The sequence below is a fragment of the Myotis myotis genome, unplaced genomic scaffold (assembly GCF_014108235.1).
Source record: "Myotis myotis isolate mMyoMyo1 unplaced genomic scaffold, mMyoMyo1.p scaffold_m19_p_7, whole genome shotgun sequence".
In the NCBI taxonomy this organism is placed as follows: domain Eukaryota; kingdom Metazoa; phylum Chordata; class Mammalia; order Chiroptera; family Vespertilionidae; genus Myotis; species Myotis myotis.
In genome coordinates this window covers 92,347,566-92,363,390 of record NW_023416379.1, presented here as the reverse complement: position 1 = coordinate 92,363,390, position 15,825 = coordinate 92,347,566, and the positions used below count along the sequence as shown (strand labels likewise).

Sequence of the window (15,825 nt, the reverse complement as noted above, 5' to 3'; positions counted from 1 at the left end):
TAGGTTTTCAATATCTTGCTCTCTCTCTTCTTCTGGCATCCCCATAATTCGGATGTTGGTATGCTTGAAGTTGTCCCAGAGGCTCCTTACACTATCTTCATATTTTTGGATTCTTTTTTCTTTTTGCTCTTCTGGTTGGGTGTTTTTTGCTACCTCGTATTTCAAATCATTGATTTGACTCTTGGGATCCTCTAGTCTACTGTTGAATCCCTGTGTATTATTCTTTATTTCAGTCAGTGTATGCTTAATTTATGACTGATCCTTTTCCATTTTTTTTGGCATTCTCACTAAGATCCTTGAAAGTCTCACTAAGTTCCTCGGAGTTTCTAGGAGATTCTTGAGTAACCTTATAACTGTGGTTTGAACTCTATATCCAGTAGTTTGCTTTCTTCCATTTCTTTCATTTGTGACGTTTCTTTGTCTCCGCTTTTTGGCTGCTTCCCATTGTTGTTTCTATGTATTGGGTAGCTGCTAAATCTCCTTGAGTTATAGAGTGTCCTTATGTAGTAGGTGTCCTATAGGACCCAGTGGTTCAGCCTCCCCAATCACCTGAAGTGGACACTCTTGGTGTACCCCTTTGTGAGCTGTGTGCACAGTTTTGTTGTAGTTGAGCCTTGATTGCTGTTGGTATCACGGGGAGGAATTGACCTCCAGGCCAATTGGCTGTGAGGACCAGCTGCGACTACAGTGGGAGAGCTGCTGTGCAGGAGACACCCTTATGGAACAGGACTTGCTTCAGTGGGGCTTTGGTGCTCACTGAGTCTGCCCCTGGAGTGTGTTGCTTATGGATGTGAAGAGTTGTAATCTCACACTGACCACTAGGTACACTGGCTCTTGGGTCTCTAGGGAGGTGCAAAGTCAGCCACTGCCTGGGGCCATCTAGCAGGAGTGACAGAGAGGTATGCAGATTCCTCCTCTTTGTATCAGGTTTGGAAGTGTCCAGACGAGGCCCAGCTGTGAAGAAAGGCAGGCTGGTGCTAGTGCTGGGTCTTGGGCCTTTTATTGATAGGTTTGGGGCTCCCTGACCCTGCTGCAGCTTGTTTGACAGATTTTTAGCCTGAAAAAGGACAGACCATTCATATGCAAAAGCCACTGTGCACAGCTTGGGTGGGGTTGTAAATTGGGTGGGGTGGAGGTCTCAGAGAATCACCAGGGTGGAGCAAACAGAAATGGCTGCCAGTCAGCCCTGCACTGGGGAGATCCCAGCACAGGAACAATGACTGCTGTGAGCACCTCCATCTGGGAGAAAGCTGCCCCAAGTTCCTGCCCCAATGCCAGACAGTCCACTTTCTCCCCATATGTGTCTGTGTCCCCTAGTGCTGGAGCTCAGAGGAAGCAGGACCTTGTAAGTTCAGTTTGTGGTGCTGGCCTTTTAAGAGGAACAGCTGGGTCTCTAGCAGCCTCTGTGTCACTGAGCCCCAATCCGCACAGTTTTTACAGTCCGTAGTTCTTACTGCCTGTAGGGACTTCTTTTCCCCAGCTCTGGAACCCTTGGCTGGGGGTCTGGTGTGGGGCTGGAACCCCTTGCTCCTCCATGCGGCTTCTACACAGGCAATCTCCCTCCCAATTAATAAAGTGGCACACCCGGGTGCCAGACCAGCCTGTTCTGCGCCTCCGCATCTCCTACCAGTCTCAGCGTGCTTTCTTCTTTACTTCTCTAGTTGTAGGACTTCCATTCAGCCAGCTTTCTGGTGGTTCTGGATGACAGTTGTTCTGTATTTTAGTTGTAATTTTGATGTGGTTGTGGGAGGCAGCAGGTACAGGAGTTTACCTATGCTGCCATCTTGGATCTCTCCGAGACACCTATATTTTAACAAGGATTTCTTTAATCTAACAGAAGAGAGAAATTGAGTGCCTGAGCAAGAGGAATCTTGTTTATTTGGTGGAAAATAAAATTCAGGATTCCACATACCTTTGACTACGGGTCAATATTTCTCTTCTGGTTATAATTTAATACTAGATTTTTTTTTCGTTAATCCTCACTCGAGGATACTTTTCCATTGATTTTTAGAAAGAGTGGAAGAGAGAGGGAAAGACAGAGAGAGAAACATCAATGTGAGAGAAACACATGGATTGGTTGCCTCCTGCACAAGCCCTGACCAGGGCCTGGGCTGGGGAGAAGCTTGCAACCGAGGTACATGCCCTTGACCAGAATCGAACCCGGGACCCTTTGGTCCGCAGGCTGACGCTCTATCCGCTGAGCCAAACCAGCCAGGGCAATACTAGATTTTTTTAATGGAGAGAGGAGAATTTGTTTGTTTTTGTTAATCCTCATCAGAAGATATTTTTTCCATTGGTTTTTAGAGAGAGTGAAAGAGAGGGAGGAACAGAGATAAAGAGAGATAGATTGCCTCCTGCACTTGACCCAACCATTGCGATCAAACCTGCAATCCAGGTACATACTCTTGACCAGGAATCAAACCTGAGACTCTTCGGTACACAGGCCAAGGCTGTATCTGCTGAGCCACACCAGTCAGGGCTTTTGTTTGTTTGTTTATTGGGAGGGTGGATTTTTTGAATGAATGGTTTTGGACCAAACTTGTAATGATTAACTTTTCCAATTCCTAAGGAGTTTGTATCTGTCAGATTTTTAAAAACTGATTTTTAGAGAGAGAGTAAAGGAGAGAAACATCCATGTAAGGGCAAAACACTATATGTCCCCTTGCGGGGATCGAACCTGCAACCAGGGCATGTGCACTAACTGGGAATGGAACTGGCAACGTTTTAGTGCACAGGACAATGCCCAACCAACTGAGCCACACCAGCCAGGCTGTCACAGATTTTAACTAAGTTTGGTCTACCAAGAGTACAGACTCTAGATCAGTAGTTGCCAACCTTTCAGACCTCAGGGACCACTGGTTGGCAACCATAGCTCTAGATTGCATGTATCTTAAGCACCCGTGGGAAAGAAGCAATGGTGACTATGAATCTGAAGACCAGGGAGAATTCTACAGAGCTAATGTTCTCATCAATTGGTACAGATACCTGGCCTTCTGAAACTGTGGTAGTATAAGACACTGACCTTAGAGAGATGGCAAAATGCCTTCAGCCTAACAGTTCCTTGTATTGCATGCCTCAGAGGCTGGCCTGGCTTAACCTGCCTCAGGAAAGATACCTTGCATATAGAATACAAATGCTACCCAGTTGTTTTCCTAGCTCATCCCTTCTCCACCACGTCTACCTACTTCTGGTATTTCTCCTACCCATTTCCTTAGACGTGCAGAATACAGAGAAAGGAGAAAATGCAGGAAGGGTCCAAATGTAACTAGAGTTTATATTTTATTTGAGCCTCATTTCTTTGGAGAAAGGAAACGAACTGAGAGGAGTAAGTTAGAGATGATGTGATAAAAACACTAGAAGTGCAGAATGTACAAAGAAGGAAATCTTTCATTAGAATATCTGCTGAGGGTGAAATGAGGTGAGCCTGGATAGGGAACTCAGAGACAATTCTTGGCCTTTAGCATTGTGATCGGGGAGTGGGATCACACCGCTGGGCAAGGAAGAAAGACAGCAGGTGAAGGAGTCCCAGAGCGAGTGCTGCTGGTCTGTGACTACTCTAGGGCTTCTGACCAAGTGACCCCGTTTGGGTGGGAGGATTTGTCAAGGGAATCTGACCCTTATTCCCAGTTCATCTCCTAGGGATCCTCAATGTCACTGTCCTGAGATGAATACGGAATCATATATGGCTGCCTCTTGTCCACTGACCGTGTCCCAGGTGGATTCTGACTTGGGGAGTTGGGAGGCCAGTATTGCTGCCGAGGATAAGTCTGAGGCCTTGGTATGGATTTGAGCGCAGGCTTGGGCTTGAACTCCAGGTCCAGCTCATTCTCAGGTTTGGGTTCAGGTTCCAGTTCGGGCTCAAGCTCCGTTTCAGGCTCCAGCTCAGACTCAGGTTCCAACTCCGATTCACGCTCCATCTCGAGATCCTGATCCAGCCCAGTGTCTGACTCCAGTATGGGCTCCAGCTCTACGTCCAGATCTGACTCCTCCTCTAGGATGGGCCTTTGCATCCTGGCGTAGTTGGAACTTAGATTTTTGGGACCTTCTAGAATACTGCTGCTTACTTTTTGTCTTGCATCTCTACCCTGAAATACATATAATTAGATGGGTTAAAATTTCCAATTAAATTTAACTTTTGAATAGTCAAGGAACTTCAGAATATAACAGAGCTTTAGGTACCAGAAATCATGAATTCCTGGGAAAGCAGAAAATATTTCTGGCCTAAATCTGCTTTTCATCTTCTTTGCACCCTCCGGTTCCTCAGTTACTCACTATTTTTTAGGCTCAATCAATCCATACTCCTGATTTCTCTGGATTTTCTAAGTAGCCTGGGTTTCACAGTCAACCATTTGGATAGCAATGGTCTTGGCAGCATTCTGAAACATCCTGTCTCCTTGATCTTACTCGTCTTTCCAACCCCCTGTGATCCTTAACAAGGCATGTAAGGCCCCCGTGACCCGGCCTCTTGTCTTCTTTAGCTTCAGCTCCATCTGTAGTCCCAACCTTTGCTCTATCCATAAAACTAACCACAGATGCCTGGCTCCTGCTTACCTTTGCTCATGCGACTCCCTGTGTCTGCACTGTCCTTCTCCATCTCAGCCACACACACTTATTCATTGGTCCAGATTCATATCAAAGATCACTAGCCAGGATCTTAGTTTTGGGTTCAATTGTGCCTCACTTACACCTCTATCATAGACCAGTAATGTACTGTCTTATTCATTTAAAAATATATCCCCCATTAGACTCTAAGCTCCTCGAGGCAGGGCAGGGCCTGGTTCCTGATATGCCAGTCCCAGGCACTCCGCCTGTCATGTAGCAGATGCCCGGTAAGCTTTGTGGCAGCAGCATTCCACAGAATTAACACCTTTCATCCCTCCCGAAACATTCTTCTCTTCTCCCATATGACACTCTTTCGCTTTTCCTTCCTTCCTCCCTCCCTCCCCCCCTCCCTCCCTCCCTCCCTTCCTTCCTTCTTCCTTCCTTCCTTCCTTCCTTCCTTCCTTCCTTCCTTCCTTCCTTCCTCCCTCCCTCCCCCCTCCCTCCCTCCCTTCCTTCCTTCCTTCCTTCCTTCCTTCCTTCCTTCCTTCCTTCCTTCCTTCTTTCCTTCCTTCCTTCCTGGTTGCTTCTTCTTGGTCTTCCTGTTGTCTTCTCTACTCCTTCTGGACTTCTGACTGTTGGCATGCCCCAAGGCTTGACCCTGAGACCCTTCTCCTCTCCATCTGCACTGTCCCCACAGGCAATTTAATTTAGTCCCATAATTTTTGTTACAGTAAAACCTCGATATAACGGACTAATTTGGGCGAGGGGATGCCCATTAAAGCGGGAAGTCCATTGTATAATAAAGTAGGTTTTCCCAATGCACATGTTAAAAAATTGACAAATTAGTTGGTTTACCTATTTTTACTTATTTGGACACATTTGTGTAATTAAAATAACTAAGTATGTATGAAAAGTTTAATTTCATAGAAAAATTTTCTATATGTTTTACAAATGCACATGGTGGGCTGTGGTTTGGCACATGTGGGAACATCGCCAGCAGCCTTAAAATTGCTGCAGGAAGTCACACCAGGAGATAACAGAACCACTTACGGCGCAACAATGTGGTGTGACCATGTGCTTTGTTTACCGGCAAGCAGTGACTCTTGGATATAAATATGTAGACTGTAATTGTAGATATGTCATATTTATGCCCGCAAAATTACTACAGTTTTTTTCCCAACATTTGGCCTATTCGCTAAAATTTGTTAAAAATAGCAAAAAAACCAAAACCTGTCAATTTAACGATAACCAAATTTTGGTTATAAGCATTTTAAAATTAACAGGGTGTTAATGTTCACATATGACATATGGACTGGAAGTTTTATCTATTAAATCCAAAGTCCGTTTATCGAGGTCCACAAAATCGAGAGTTTACTGTACTGTCTATGTGCCAATGACTTTTTAGTTAAAACCCTTCCCCTGATCTGCTGGCTCATATATTCATTTCCATTCTTGACATCTCCACTTGGATATTTAATAGGCATCTTGAATTCAATACATTTGAACGGAACTTTCCCCCTTCTACTCTTCCCTATTTTAAATGCTAGGAAAATTTTGATATATTCAATACCAAGTCTTAAGTTCTGATAAGCATGTTAGTAAACTAGGAAAATACTTTTAAAAAACATGGTAAATATAAAGTACATCTTAAGTCAACTATCACCACTATTCTTAATAAAGAGACATAAGAAGCTTTTCTCATTAAGTTCAGGAGTAAGACAAGACTTGCCATTATCACTTAAGTTGTTCTAGGAAGGCTAGCTAATGCCATAATATGTGAAACTGAAATAAGAATTCTAGCAACTGGAAAAGAAGAGATTTATATTATTTGTGGAAAATATTTTTTGTCCAGAAAACTCAAGAGAATTAACAATGAAACCTTTTTGGACTAGTAAAGAATTCACAAAATGGCCAAATAATTTAATAAAAATCAATAGGTTCCCTTTATACCAGCAGTTGCCAGTTAGAAAATATAATGAAAAAGATTATTCCTTTTAAATAGCAATAAAAATGTAAAAGAGAGAGGATAAAGTGTCTAGGATTTGTCCATATGAAGAAAGGCACAAAATCTTACTATGAATACAGCATTAACAAAGACTGAATAAATGTCGAGGCTGCCCATATAGAAAAATTATGATCAAATCTAGCTATTGGGGAAAGCTGTTCTGGATAGGCAGAGGCACATAGTCTATGAGAATTCTCAGCAAAGGTAGGGAAATTCTTGGTAATACATTACTAAGAGAAAGAGGGCTATGTTTTACAAGCTTGGCTATCTTTTACTTATTAAAATTTTTATAAACACTTGTTACTCCGATAATTTCTTTTTGTCATAAAAAATTCAAGCATTATTGAAATATAGTGAGTTGATGAATAGGGGGTTTAATTAAAAATAATTTCTACTCATTAGGTGAGATTTTGGTGCCCATCTGTGTTTTAATTTTCTTTTTGGGAGGAAACCGTTAACCTTCACAGATACTGGTCTGAAAACACTGAGGTAGGCCCAGGTCTTTACTTAGTATTAACAAATGGCTAAATATTTTGGCTTGTATATCAGTCTCCTTTGCATTTGGTCAGGTTGAGTAAATGATATTATTCACAATAGAAATATAGCCAAAGTGTTAGACTAGCAGATCTTTACCTCTGTGAGTTCATCAGTTTTACTATTCATCCCAAGCGTGGGGTGGGGAGGATTCTAAAGGTATAGCTAGAGATGTTTAAAATATTTAGTTATTGATACGGCATTGGCACTAACCTAGCTTTTGGTAAAAGGGCCCTTGAGGCCTTGGCGGGTTGGGTAACCCTCTCTTCAGTTGAGAAAGGGCCCTGAATGGTATCCAGATGTCATGACAGTGGGGGAACCTGGGACTCAGGTCCGCTGCTAGTTACCAACTGATAAGGGAGCATTTCAGCTTCGCAAAGCCTGGCACAGCCATACTCAATAAATGCTGAGTATACTCAACACCCTTTCCTGGATGTGCTCATCTCTGTCTGATCAGGTGTCTTCCCTTTTCTCTCCCCCCACTTCTCGCCCCACCTCACCCCTCACCCTAGATGTTTCACATCATCCAACCTTATCTGAGTAGGTTTCCTGTATCACTGTCTCAGACTCATCCACGCTTAATTCGGAGGTCTCTGAAAACTTTCTTGACAACGCAAACAGCACAGCGTCATGGAGCGTGAGGAACAGTTGGGTTTTGGTGATGCCATCATCAAAGAATTCATTCCTCTCAAAGGCCTTGACCACAGAAGCTACAAACCAAACCCAGAACACACACAGAGTCAGACACTGGGGAGGAGAGCACCCAGGGTGCCAAACATAGCCCTCTCGTAGGGGGAAGCATACTCACAGTGAGTCCCTGCAATGAGCACCATAATGTTGGCATTGTGGAAGGCGTTGCACATCTGCAGGGAGGGAGTAAACCAGTGTTAGGGATCCCTACACTCCCTAGGAAAGTTAGCTGGATTGTAAAGTCCCTTTGGTTATTCCCTTGTCTGGGGTAAATGTACCTTTATATCCATTTCAGCTCTATAAACATTTGATGGGTGGACTTCCGTAAGCTAGGAAGTGTCTAAAGTGCTGAGAATACAAAAGAGAATCAGACCGTCTCATGTGGGGTGGGGAGTGAGAAGGAGGGTAACCCATGGTCTCAAGGGGAAAACAGTTCACTTAAAGGGAGAATGTCAAGTCTACTCATCCACGGATGGCACTTGGGCAAATAGTGCTTCTATGAACATAGGGATGCATACATTCTTTCTGATTGGTGTTTTGGGATTCTTAGGATCTATTCCTAGAAGTAGGATCACTGGGCCTTGGTGATGCCAGCATCAAAGATGTCATTCTTCTCAAAGGCCCTGACCACAGTTCCATTTTTAATTGTTTGAGGAAACTCTACACTGTTTTCCATAGTGGTTGTACCAGTCTGCATTCCCACCAGCAGTGCACGAGGGTTCCTTTTCCTCCACATCCTCACCGGCACTTGTTGTTGATTTATTGATGGCAGCCATTCTGGCAGGTGTGAGGTGCTACCTCATTGTCATTTTAATTTGCATCTCTCTGATGATTAGTGACTTTGAGCATTTTTTTCTTGGCCATCTGTATGTCCTCTTTGAAGAAGTGTCTCTTTAGGTCCTCTGTCCATTTTTTAATTGGATTGTTTGTCTTCTTTTTGTTAAGTTGTATGAGTTCTTTATATATTTTGTGGAAATTAACCCCTTATCAGATGTATCATTGCCAAATATGTTCTCCCATATAGTGGGAACCATCATTTTGTTGATGGTTTCTTTTGCTGGCCAGAATCTTTTTATTTTGATGTAGTCCCATTTTTGTTTATTTTTCCCTTTATTTCCTTGCACTAGGAGTGGTATCAGCAAAAATATTGCTACAACAACCAAAGTGCCCATCAGTAGATGAGTTCATAGAAAAGCTGTGATACATTTACACAATGGACTACTATGCAGCTATAAAAAAGAAGGATCTCTTACCCTTTGAGACAGCATGGAGGGACCTGGAGAATATTATACTAAGTGAAATAAGCCAGTCAGAGAAAGAAAAGTATTACATGATCTCACTTATATGTGGACTCTAATGAACAAAATAAAGTGACAAACATAATAGATCCAGAGACATGAAAGCATGCAACAGAATGACGAATCTCAGAAGGAAGAGGTGCGGGGAGGGTGGGAAGAGGTTAACCAAAGAACATATATGCATAACTCATGGACACAGACAATAGTGGTGAAGGTCTGGGGGGTGGGGAACCGGGATCAGGGTGGAGGGGGAAAATAGGGGACATCTGTAATACTTTCAACAATAAAGATAAGCCTGGCCAGTGTGGCTCAGTGATTGAGCATCAACCTATGAGCCAGGAGGTCACGGTTTGATTTCCAGTCAGGACACATGTCTGGATTGCAGGCTCGATCCCCAGTGCGGGGCATGTAGGAGGAGGCCAATCAATGATTCTCTTTCATCATTGATGTTTCTGTCTCTAACTCTCTCTCCCTTCCTCTCTGATCAGTAAAAATATATTTTAAAAAATAATTTTAAAAGACAAATTTCAAAAAAAAAGAGAAAGAGAGAGAATGTCACATGAGTGCAGTACTAGGGTAGGGACAGGCACAGGTGTGATGAAACACACCGACAGTCCTCAAGAACACTAACTATATCTCTGGTGATTGGTATTTGCATGTGATCGCCTTTTCCATAGAGTTCACTAAGCAGGGGAGGCAAAACATGGCCCGGAGACGGTCAAATGATATAGTAGGAAATGGAATTCAGGGAGCCCGAGAATCGTATTCAGAGCTGCTCTGCAAAGTTGCATTTGACTTTAGTAAAACAACAGAAATTTAGTGGTATCAGATTATTAAGCATCTGCCATTGACCTCAACTTTACTTCAGCCAATATATACGGTATGCTCTGGGGCAACGAATAAAGTTCAATACAAAGCAAGTCAATTAAACTCAATACTCTAAGATTAAATAGACCAACCCTGAGCACTGAGTTAAAATGTGAAACAAAAAAAAACAAACACAAAAAAACCCCCAAAACAAAACAACTAAAACAGACAGACTACTTCTTTCACTTCCAAGAGGAAATAAGAAAGTCATTCTTGATCACGTGGTAAATCATAAAGTCATTTGGTAAAGAGCCACAAGGGGCATACTCGAAATGACAAGCAAATGAAATCCCATGAATTAGGGAGAAGCTGAAATTGAGTGGGTATCTCTAGTAAGAACAACAGCTGGCGCTTTTCTTATTAAGTTTTCAATTAGAATATTTGAAATGATTTCCTCCAATATGGCAGGATAGAACAATTACAAAAGGAACGAAGAAACCTGTATTTTTAAAGTGTAAAAGTGTGCCGTGAATCTGAAGGCTGTAAAGTAAAGGCAGGGGTCTGATATAGCCTCCATGCTGGGGCTGGAGCAGGAAGTCATCAGATAGGCAGCTGTGGATGGGTCATGCCAAGGACCAGACAGCAAGAGAGGAGAAGGGGGAGGAGAGGACAGAGCAAATGCTCTACGTCCCAGTGATGGACAGGCCAGATACTAACTGTGAGCCCAGGACTCTTAGGGAGAAGTATGGCTTGTCTCTTAGGGCTGTGTGGGAATTAATGGGATCATGTATATAAATCTATCCACTCAACATGGTATACAATAGGCGCTTAATAATGTAGAAGAATGAACTCTAAAGTAACAACTAGAGCACAAGCCTGGGAGAAGAGAACACAGCCCAGCAGGATGGCCTAAGATGGAAAAGCCCACAGATGACATTGTCATGTACAGGCAAATCTGAAAATGAAGTGGGGAAAGGGGTCTCCTGGACGGGAAGCCCTGAGCATGAACCTCTCTATGCCTCTCATTTCATAGATGAGGAAACCAAGACCGGATACAAATTAGTGAGTTAGCCCTGGTCAGAGGAGCAGAAACCAGGGCAGAGCACACATCACAGACCACCCACCAGAGTTCTTGCTGCTTTGAGAAGCTTCCTGTTGCCTCAGGCCAAGGAGGAGCTGGACTCACTTAAGAGAGAATCATTTCCTTTAGGAATAAGAAGGCTTGATGATATAGGATCTTAGAATTAAGGGTGGAAAAGCAGCCAAAGGAGCCTATCTCAGGAAAGGTGGAAGTAGTCAGAGCCAGGAAGTGGGCGTTCAGGATGTTTAAACCTGAGCCATCGCCAACAGGGGAGAGAGAGAGAGAGAGAGAGAGAGAGAGAGAGAGAGAGAGAGAGAGAGAGAGGGCTGGAGACTGAGATAAGCTGGCTGGAAAAAAGAGATTGTACTTATGAGACACTGAACAATAAAGCCAACATGGTTAGTTGTGCATCTCCACTGTCCATATTGTGTAAGAAAGAGAAATGAAAACTGTCAGAGAAACCAGAGTGGGAGAGAAGTCAGGACCTAGGAACACAGATTTTTTTTTATTTTAATTGGGTGGTTTTTTTTTAGAGAGAGGTAGAGAGAGAGAGAGAGAGAGAGACATATCAATATCAATCGGCTGCCTCCCACAAGCGCCCTGACCGGGGATTGAACTCATACCTGGATATGTGCCCTGACCGGAACCCAACAGTCACTCTTTGTTATACGGACAACACTCTAACCAACTGAGCCACACTGGCCAGGGAAGAGACAGAGCTTTTGAAGGAAAGTTTTTCCCTGCTCTTTTCACCCAAAGATGCAGGCAATGAAGAGAGAACTGGGGATGATCCTACAGGTACTGGACCAGGCAGCCTCAGGCCCTAGGCTCAGGGTGTCTTTTCATCACAACTTCTTCAAATCTGAGCGCCTCTTACAATGAGCAGCTGAAGAGTGGAGAATTCTTGGTGAGCTTTTATTCTGTAGCATTCAGAGCTATTGTTTAAGATTTGCAGCTAACTCCCAGGTTACACTAGGAGTTGCTGGGTGAGGCATAGATTGCTGTTTTAATGGTCTTGAGAGTTTCCTCCTTTTCATCCCTCGAGCAATAATATGCTATGTTTAGGTAGCCACCCCAGTTCAATAAATCAGAGTTGGTTAATTTTCTATTTATTCTGGTTGACCTTGAACTATCTTCAGTGTCCAAATTTCTAGTGGCCCAGGAGTCACATAGTAGCTGATCAGTGACTAATAGGACTCAATCAGGGTGGGGCTTAGGGTGGGGGGTGGTAGCTGAGGATCAGAGCTCTTGTTTTTTTTTTCTGATTATAATTCTTTTTTATTTATTTATTTATTTATTTATTTATTTATTTATTTATTTATTGCTTAAAGTATTACAAAGGGTATTACATATGTGCCCTTTTTTCCCCCCCGCCCTTGACAGTCCCCTAGCCTCCCCTATCCCCCAGTGTCTTATGTCCATTGGTTATGCTTATATGCATGCATACAAGTCCTTAGGTTGATCTCTTACCCCCCTTCCTCCTGCCCCCCAACCCCCGGCCTTCCCGCTGCAGTTTGACAATCTGTTTGAGGCAGCTCTGCCTCTGTATCTATTATTGTTCAAGCCACCTCAGTACCTACCTGTCTTAACACGACCACAGCCCGTGAATCCACAAAATGCACCATGGAGAAATCCAGGATGATGGTGTGGGTGCTGGGTATAAAAGACAAATCTGATCTACTCCTGACCTGACTTCCAGAAGCGTCAGGAAGTGGCTTCGGGTCGTTTCTATAGGGTTTATTAGGAAGCCAAATATTCTCATAGCTTTGCCCTTGATTTCTCTGAAGTATGGAAGATACTGTGTTGGGTATTTGTTCCTCAGATGAATATTGGCTCATGTCCCCACTGTCCATACGTGTGCCTTGCATCATGCTCATAGAGGATGGCTTGCGGTCCTGTTTGGTTTCATATCGCTCTGTGTAAACAACCTGGGACAAGAGTTAGGGGAGGGCTGTGAAAAGACTCAAACAAGGGTGGGGAGTGCTTGCAACTGTGCTGTCTCTATCTACTAACTCCCTCCCTCTCCCTTAGGGAACTTCTCCACAGACCAGGCACGCTGCAGCTTTTCCTTGAGTATCTCACGTCACTTCAAGCTCCGACTGAAAAAAACCACTTTCATCATTTCTTATCCTCACCTCTCACAAGCCCCACTCCCCGCAACGTCCCTACAGGCACCAATGACATTATCATGGTCCTAGTGAGCCGGAGTGAAAATCATCTTTGATTTATTCTTTTCCCTCATCCCTGGGTTCTAATTAGCCTCCAGCGCCTTCTAGTGCTTTGAAGTATTTCTCCCATCAGTCCTTTGCTCAACACTGCCTTCCTTTATCGGTGAAACGGTCTTCTGTCAGACTTCCTTAAAAAAGACAAAACTGCCTTGAGCAGGGCTGTCGTTACCTCTCACTTTCATGCTCCTCGCAGGCCGGAAGCCTGTACAGCTTCAGGACCCTGGGGGACACCAGGAGCACAATGGCATGCAAGACACAGGGACCCGTGTCTACCTAGGGAATAAGAACTCTATGACCCATGGAAAAATGGGAATAATTCATATGCTAACATGGTATAATTTGGGGTGATGTTTCTTTAAAAATATTGTTCTAATAACATTTATAAAATAAAATTTAAAAATAGAAAAAAACTGTAAAGATAAAAAGTATATAAGGTAGTAGATATTGTACAGCAAAAAAAGAAAAAGTGGTGTGAATAGAAAATAAAACTCCAGTTCACAGGAGAGAGCTGTTCCCCAAGGCTGTGGACTGACTCCGTGGCAGGAGGTGCAAGGTCCCCAGGCAGAGGAACCCTCTAAGAGCCTTCCTTCTCTCTCCTTCATCTATTCTGCAGCCCTGTCCTTCAAGGGCTTTCATAATCTACTCAGGCTGTGTCTGCCTGAACTTACTCCCCAGACCAAGCCTCTCATCCTGAGGACCCCATACTTATTTCGACCTTGGTGTCTTTGTGCAAGCCTACCATGGGCTGGGAGTCCTCGTTGTCCCTACCTGGCAGAAAGCCAAATTTCTCTCTCCTGTCCAGCTCAAACCATTGCTACCAAGGTCTCCCTGACTTTTTGAGCTCATGTTGATCTCTCGTTACCTGGAGTCTTAGAGTTGTTAGAATCTAAACACACAATTTCAAACATAATAATATACTGCATAGTATGGTTTACTATCCTATTTCATCAGTTTTAAGAGGCATCACCACTTTCTGTATTCTCAAGAAAAAAAATACTGCAAATAAACTAGGACTCGTCATCAACTTCACAATGCATCCAAATTTCAGAGATGTGGAAAAACGTCTGTGTTAGGATGGATCAAACACAACAATGGCCTTCTATGTCACATTAATAGAGTCGTCTCCCTAGTTTGATTTACATCTCTACGAACTGCTTCAAAATAATCCTGTGATTGGGGGGAGTACAGATGGGTGGGGTATGGATGAAACAAGACTGGCTATTAGTTGTTGAATCTTAAAGTGGATGGTAGGTGCACAGAGGCTCATTATACTTGTCTCTACTTTTGTGTATGTTCAAAATTTTCCCTGAAAAAAACAAACATTTTTTTAAAAGAACCACCTGGATGGACCTTGAGGACATTATGCTAAGTGATATACTCCAGCAACAAAAAGACAAGTACTGTGTGACTCCAGGGATATATGAGGTGCCTGGATTAGTCAGATTAATAGAAACAGAAGGTAGAATGATGGTTGCCACAGGCTGAATGAGGGGGAGTGGGAGGTGTTACTTAACAGGTACTGAGTTCCAGTTTTCCAAGATGAAAAAGTCCTAACGATAAAGGACAGTGAGGATTACACAACAGTGTGAATGTATTTAACACTACCATACACTTAAACATGGTTAAGATGATATATTTTATGTTACGTATTTTCTACCACAATGAGAAAAAAAAAGAAGCCAGAGACCCTTAAAAATTCTTTTGCAGAGTGTCATAGTTCTGGGCACATATAGGAGCTTAATAAATACCAGATGATCATACTCTACTCTCGAGTGCACTTGCTGATGTCATGTGAATGCCCTTTGAATACTCAGTGCAGTGTGGCTATCACATAAAAATTAAATAGAGAGTTAATTCTGTCCTCTTGGCAAGAAAGCTGGTATTTTCAGGGAGCTCAGTAGAACCTACTCTCATTGGGGTGTATAGCAACCAGAGTGGGTGACCAGAGTGAGTGCCTGGTGTTTGCAGGGGCCTGCGCAGGAGGGGGACAGGAGGTGTTGCGTGTTGGGCGTCCGTGTGTGTGTGTGTGTGTGTGTGTGTGTGTGTGTGTGTGTGTGTGTAGATACAGCTGCTCCTCCTGAGTGTGGGTGTAGACTGGGAAATGAGCAGGCCTGCTCTGGGGAAAAGGACTATTTAGATCAAGTCTGAGTTGGAAGTAATGACACTTAGTTCATCGGCTGAAATAACCTGCAGATGCTGTAAAACCCCCATCTGTGCTTGTCCGCCCCTTACTGCCCATCGTCACTGCCTTGGTCCAGGCAGATGGCAGGAGATCCTTGAGAACCCAGCCAGCTTGGCCCTGGCCTAGTGGGACTTATAAGACAATCTTTAAGTCCCTTATTTTCAGAAAAATAAAATCAGGCAGCCAAAGGTCTGGGAAACAGGCACAGCTAGGGAATGACTCTCTGTCTCTACCCACTGAGTAAGGACTCAAGAGTCACCATCGCTTCCTACCCGCTTTCAGTTCAAGATCTGACCCTCAGAGGGGAAGCCATGTCTTCACTTCTGAGCAGAACTCTTTAATTTCCAATTACCTGTGGTCCATCTAACAGTCAAAATCCCTGAGGGGCCGAAACCGGTTTGGCTCGGTGGATGGAGCATCGGCCTGCGGACTGGGGGGTCCCGGGTTCGATTCGGCCG

General features: G+C 43.6%; 1 protein-coding gene across 1 annotated transcript in view; it reads right to left on the bottom strand.

Moving 5' to 3' along the window:
* Positions 1–3,635: 3,635 nt before the first annotated feature.
* Positions 3,636–15,825, bottom strand: part of SLC26A8 (solute carrier family 26 member 8) — an 81,874-nt gene continuing 69,684 nt past the window's right edge. The window contains exons 17-20 of the mRNA XM_036318436.1: positions 12,538–12,885; positions 7,890–7,944; positions 7,613–7,791; positions 3,636–4,085 (exon numbers count right to left, since the gene is read on the bottom strand). Coding sequence (XP_036174329.1) covers positions 3,636–4,085; positions 7,613–7,791; positions 7,890–7,944; positions 12,538–12,885 — 1,032 coding nt within the window. The remainder of the gene's footprint in view (positions 4,086–7,612; positions 7,792–7,889; positions 7,945–12,537; positions 12,886–15,825) is intronic.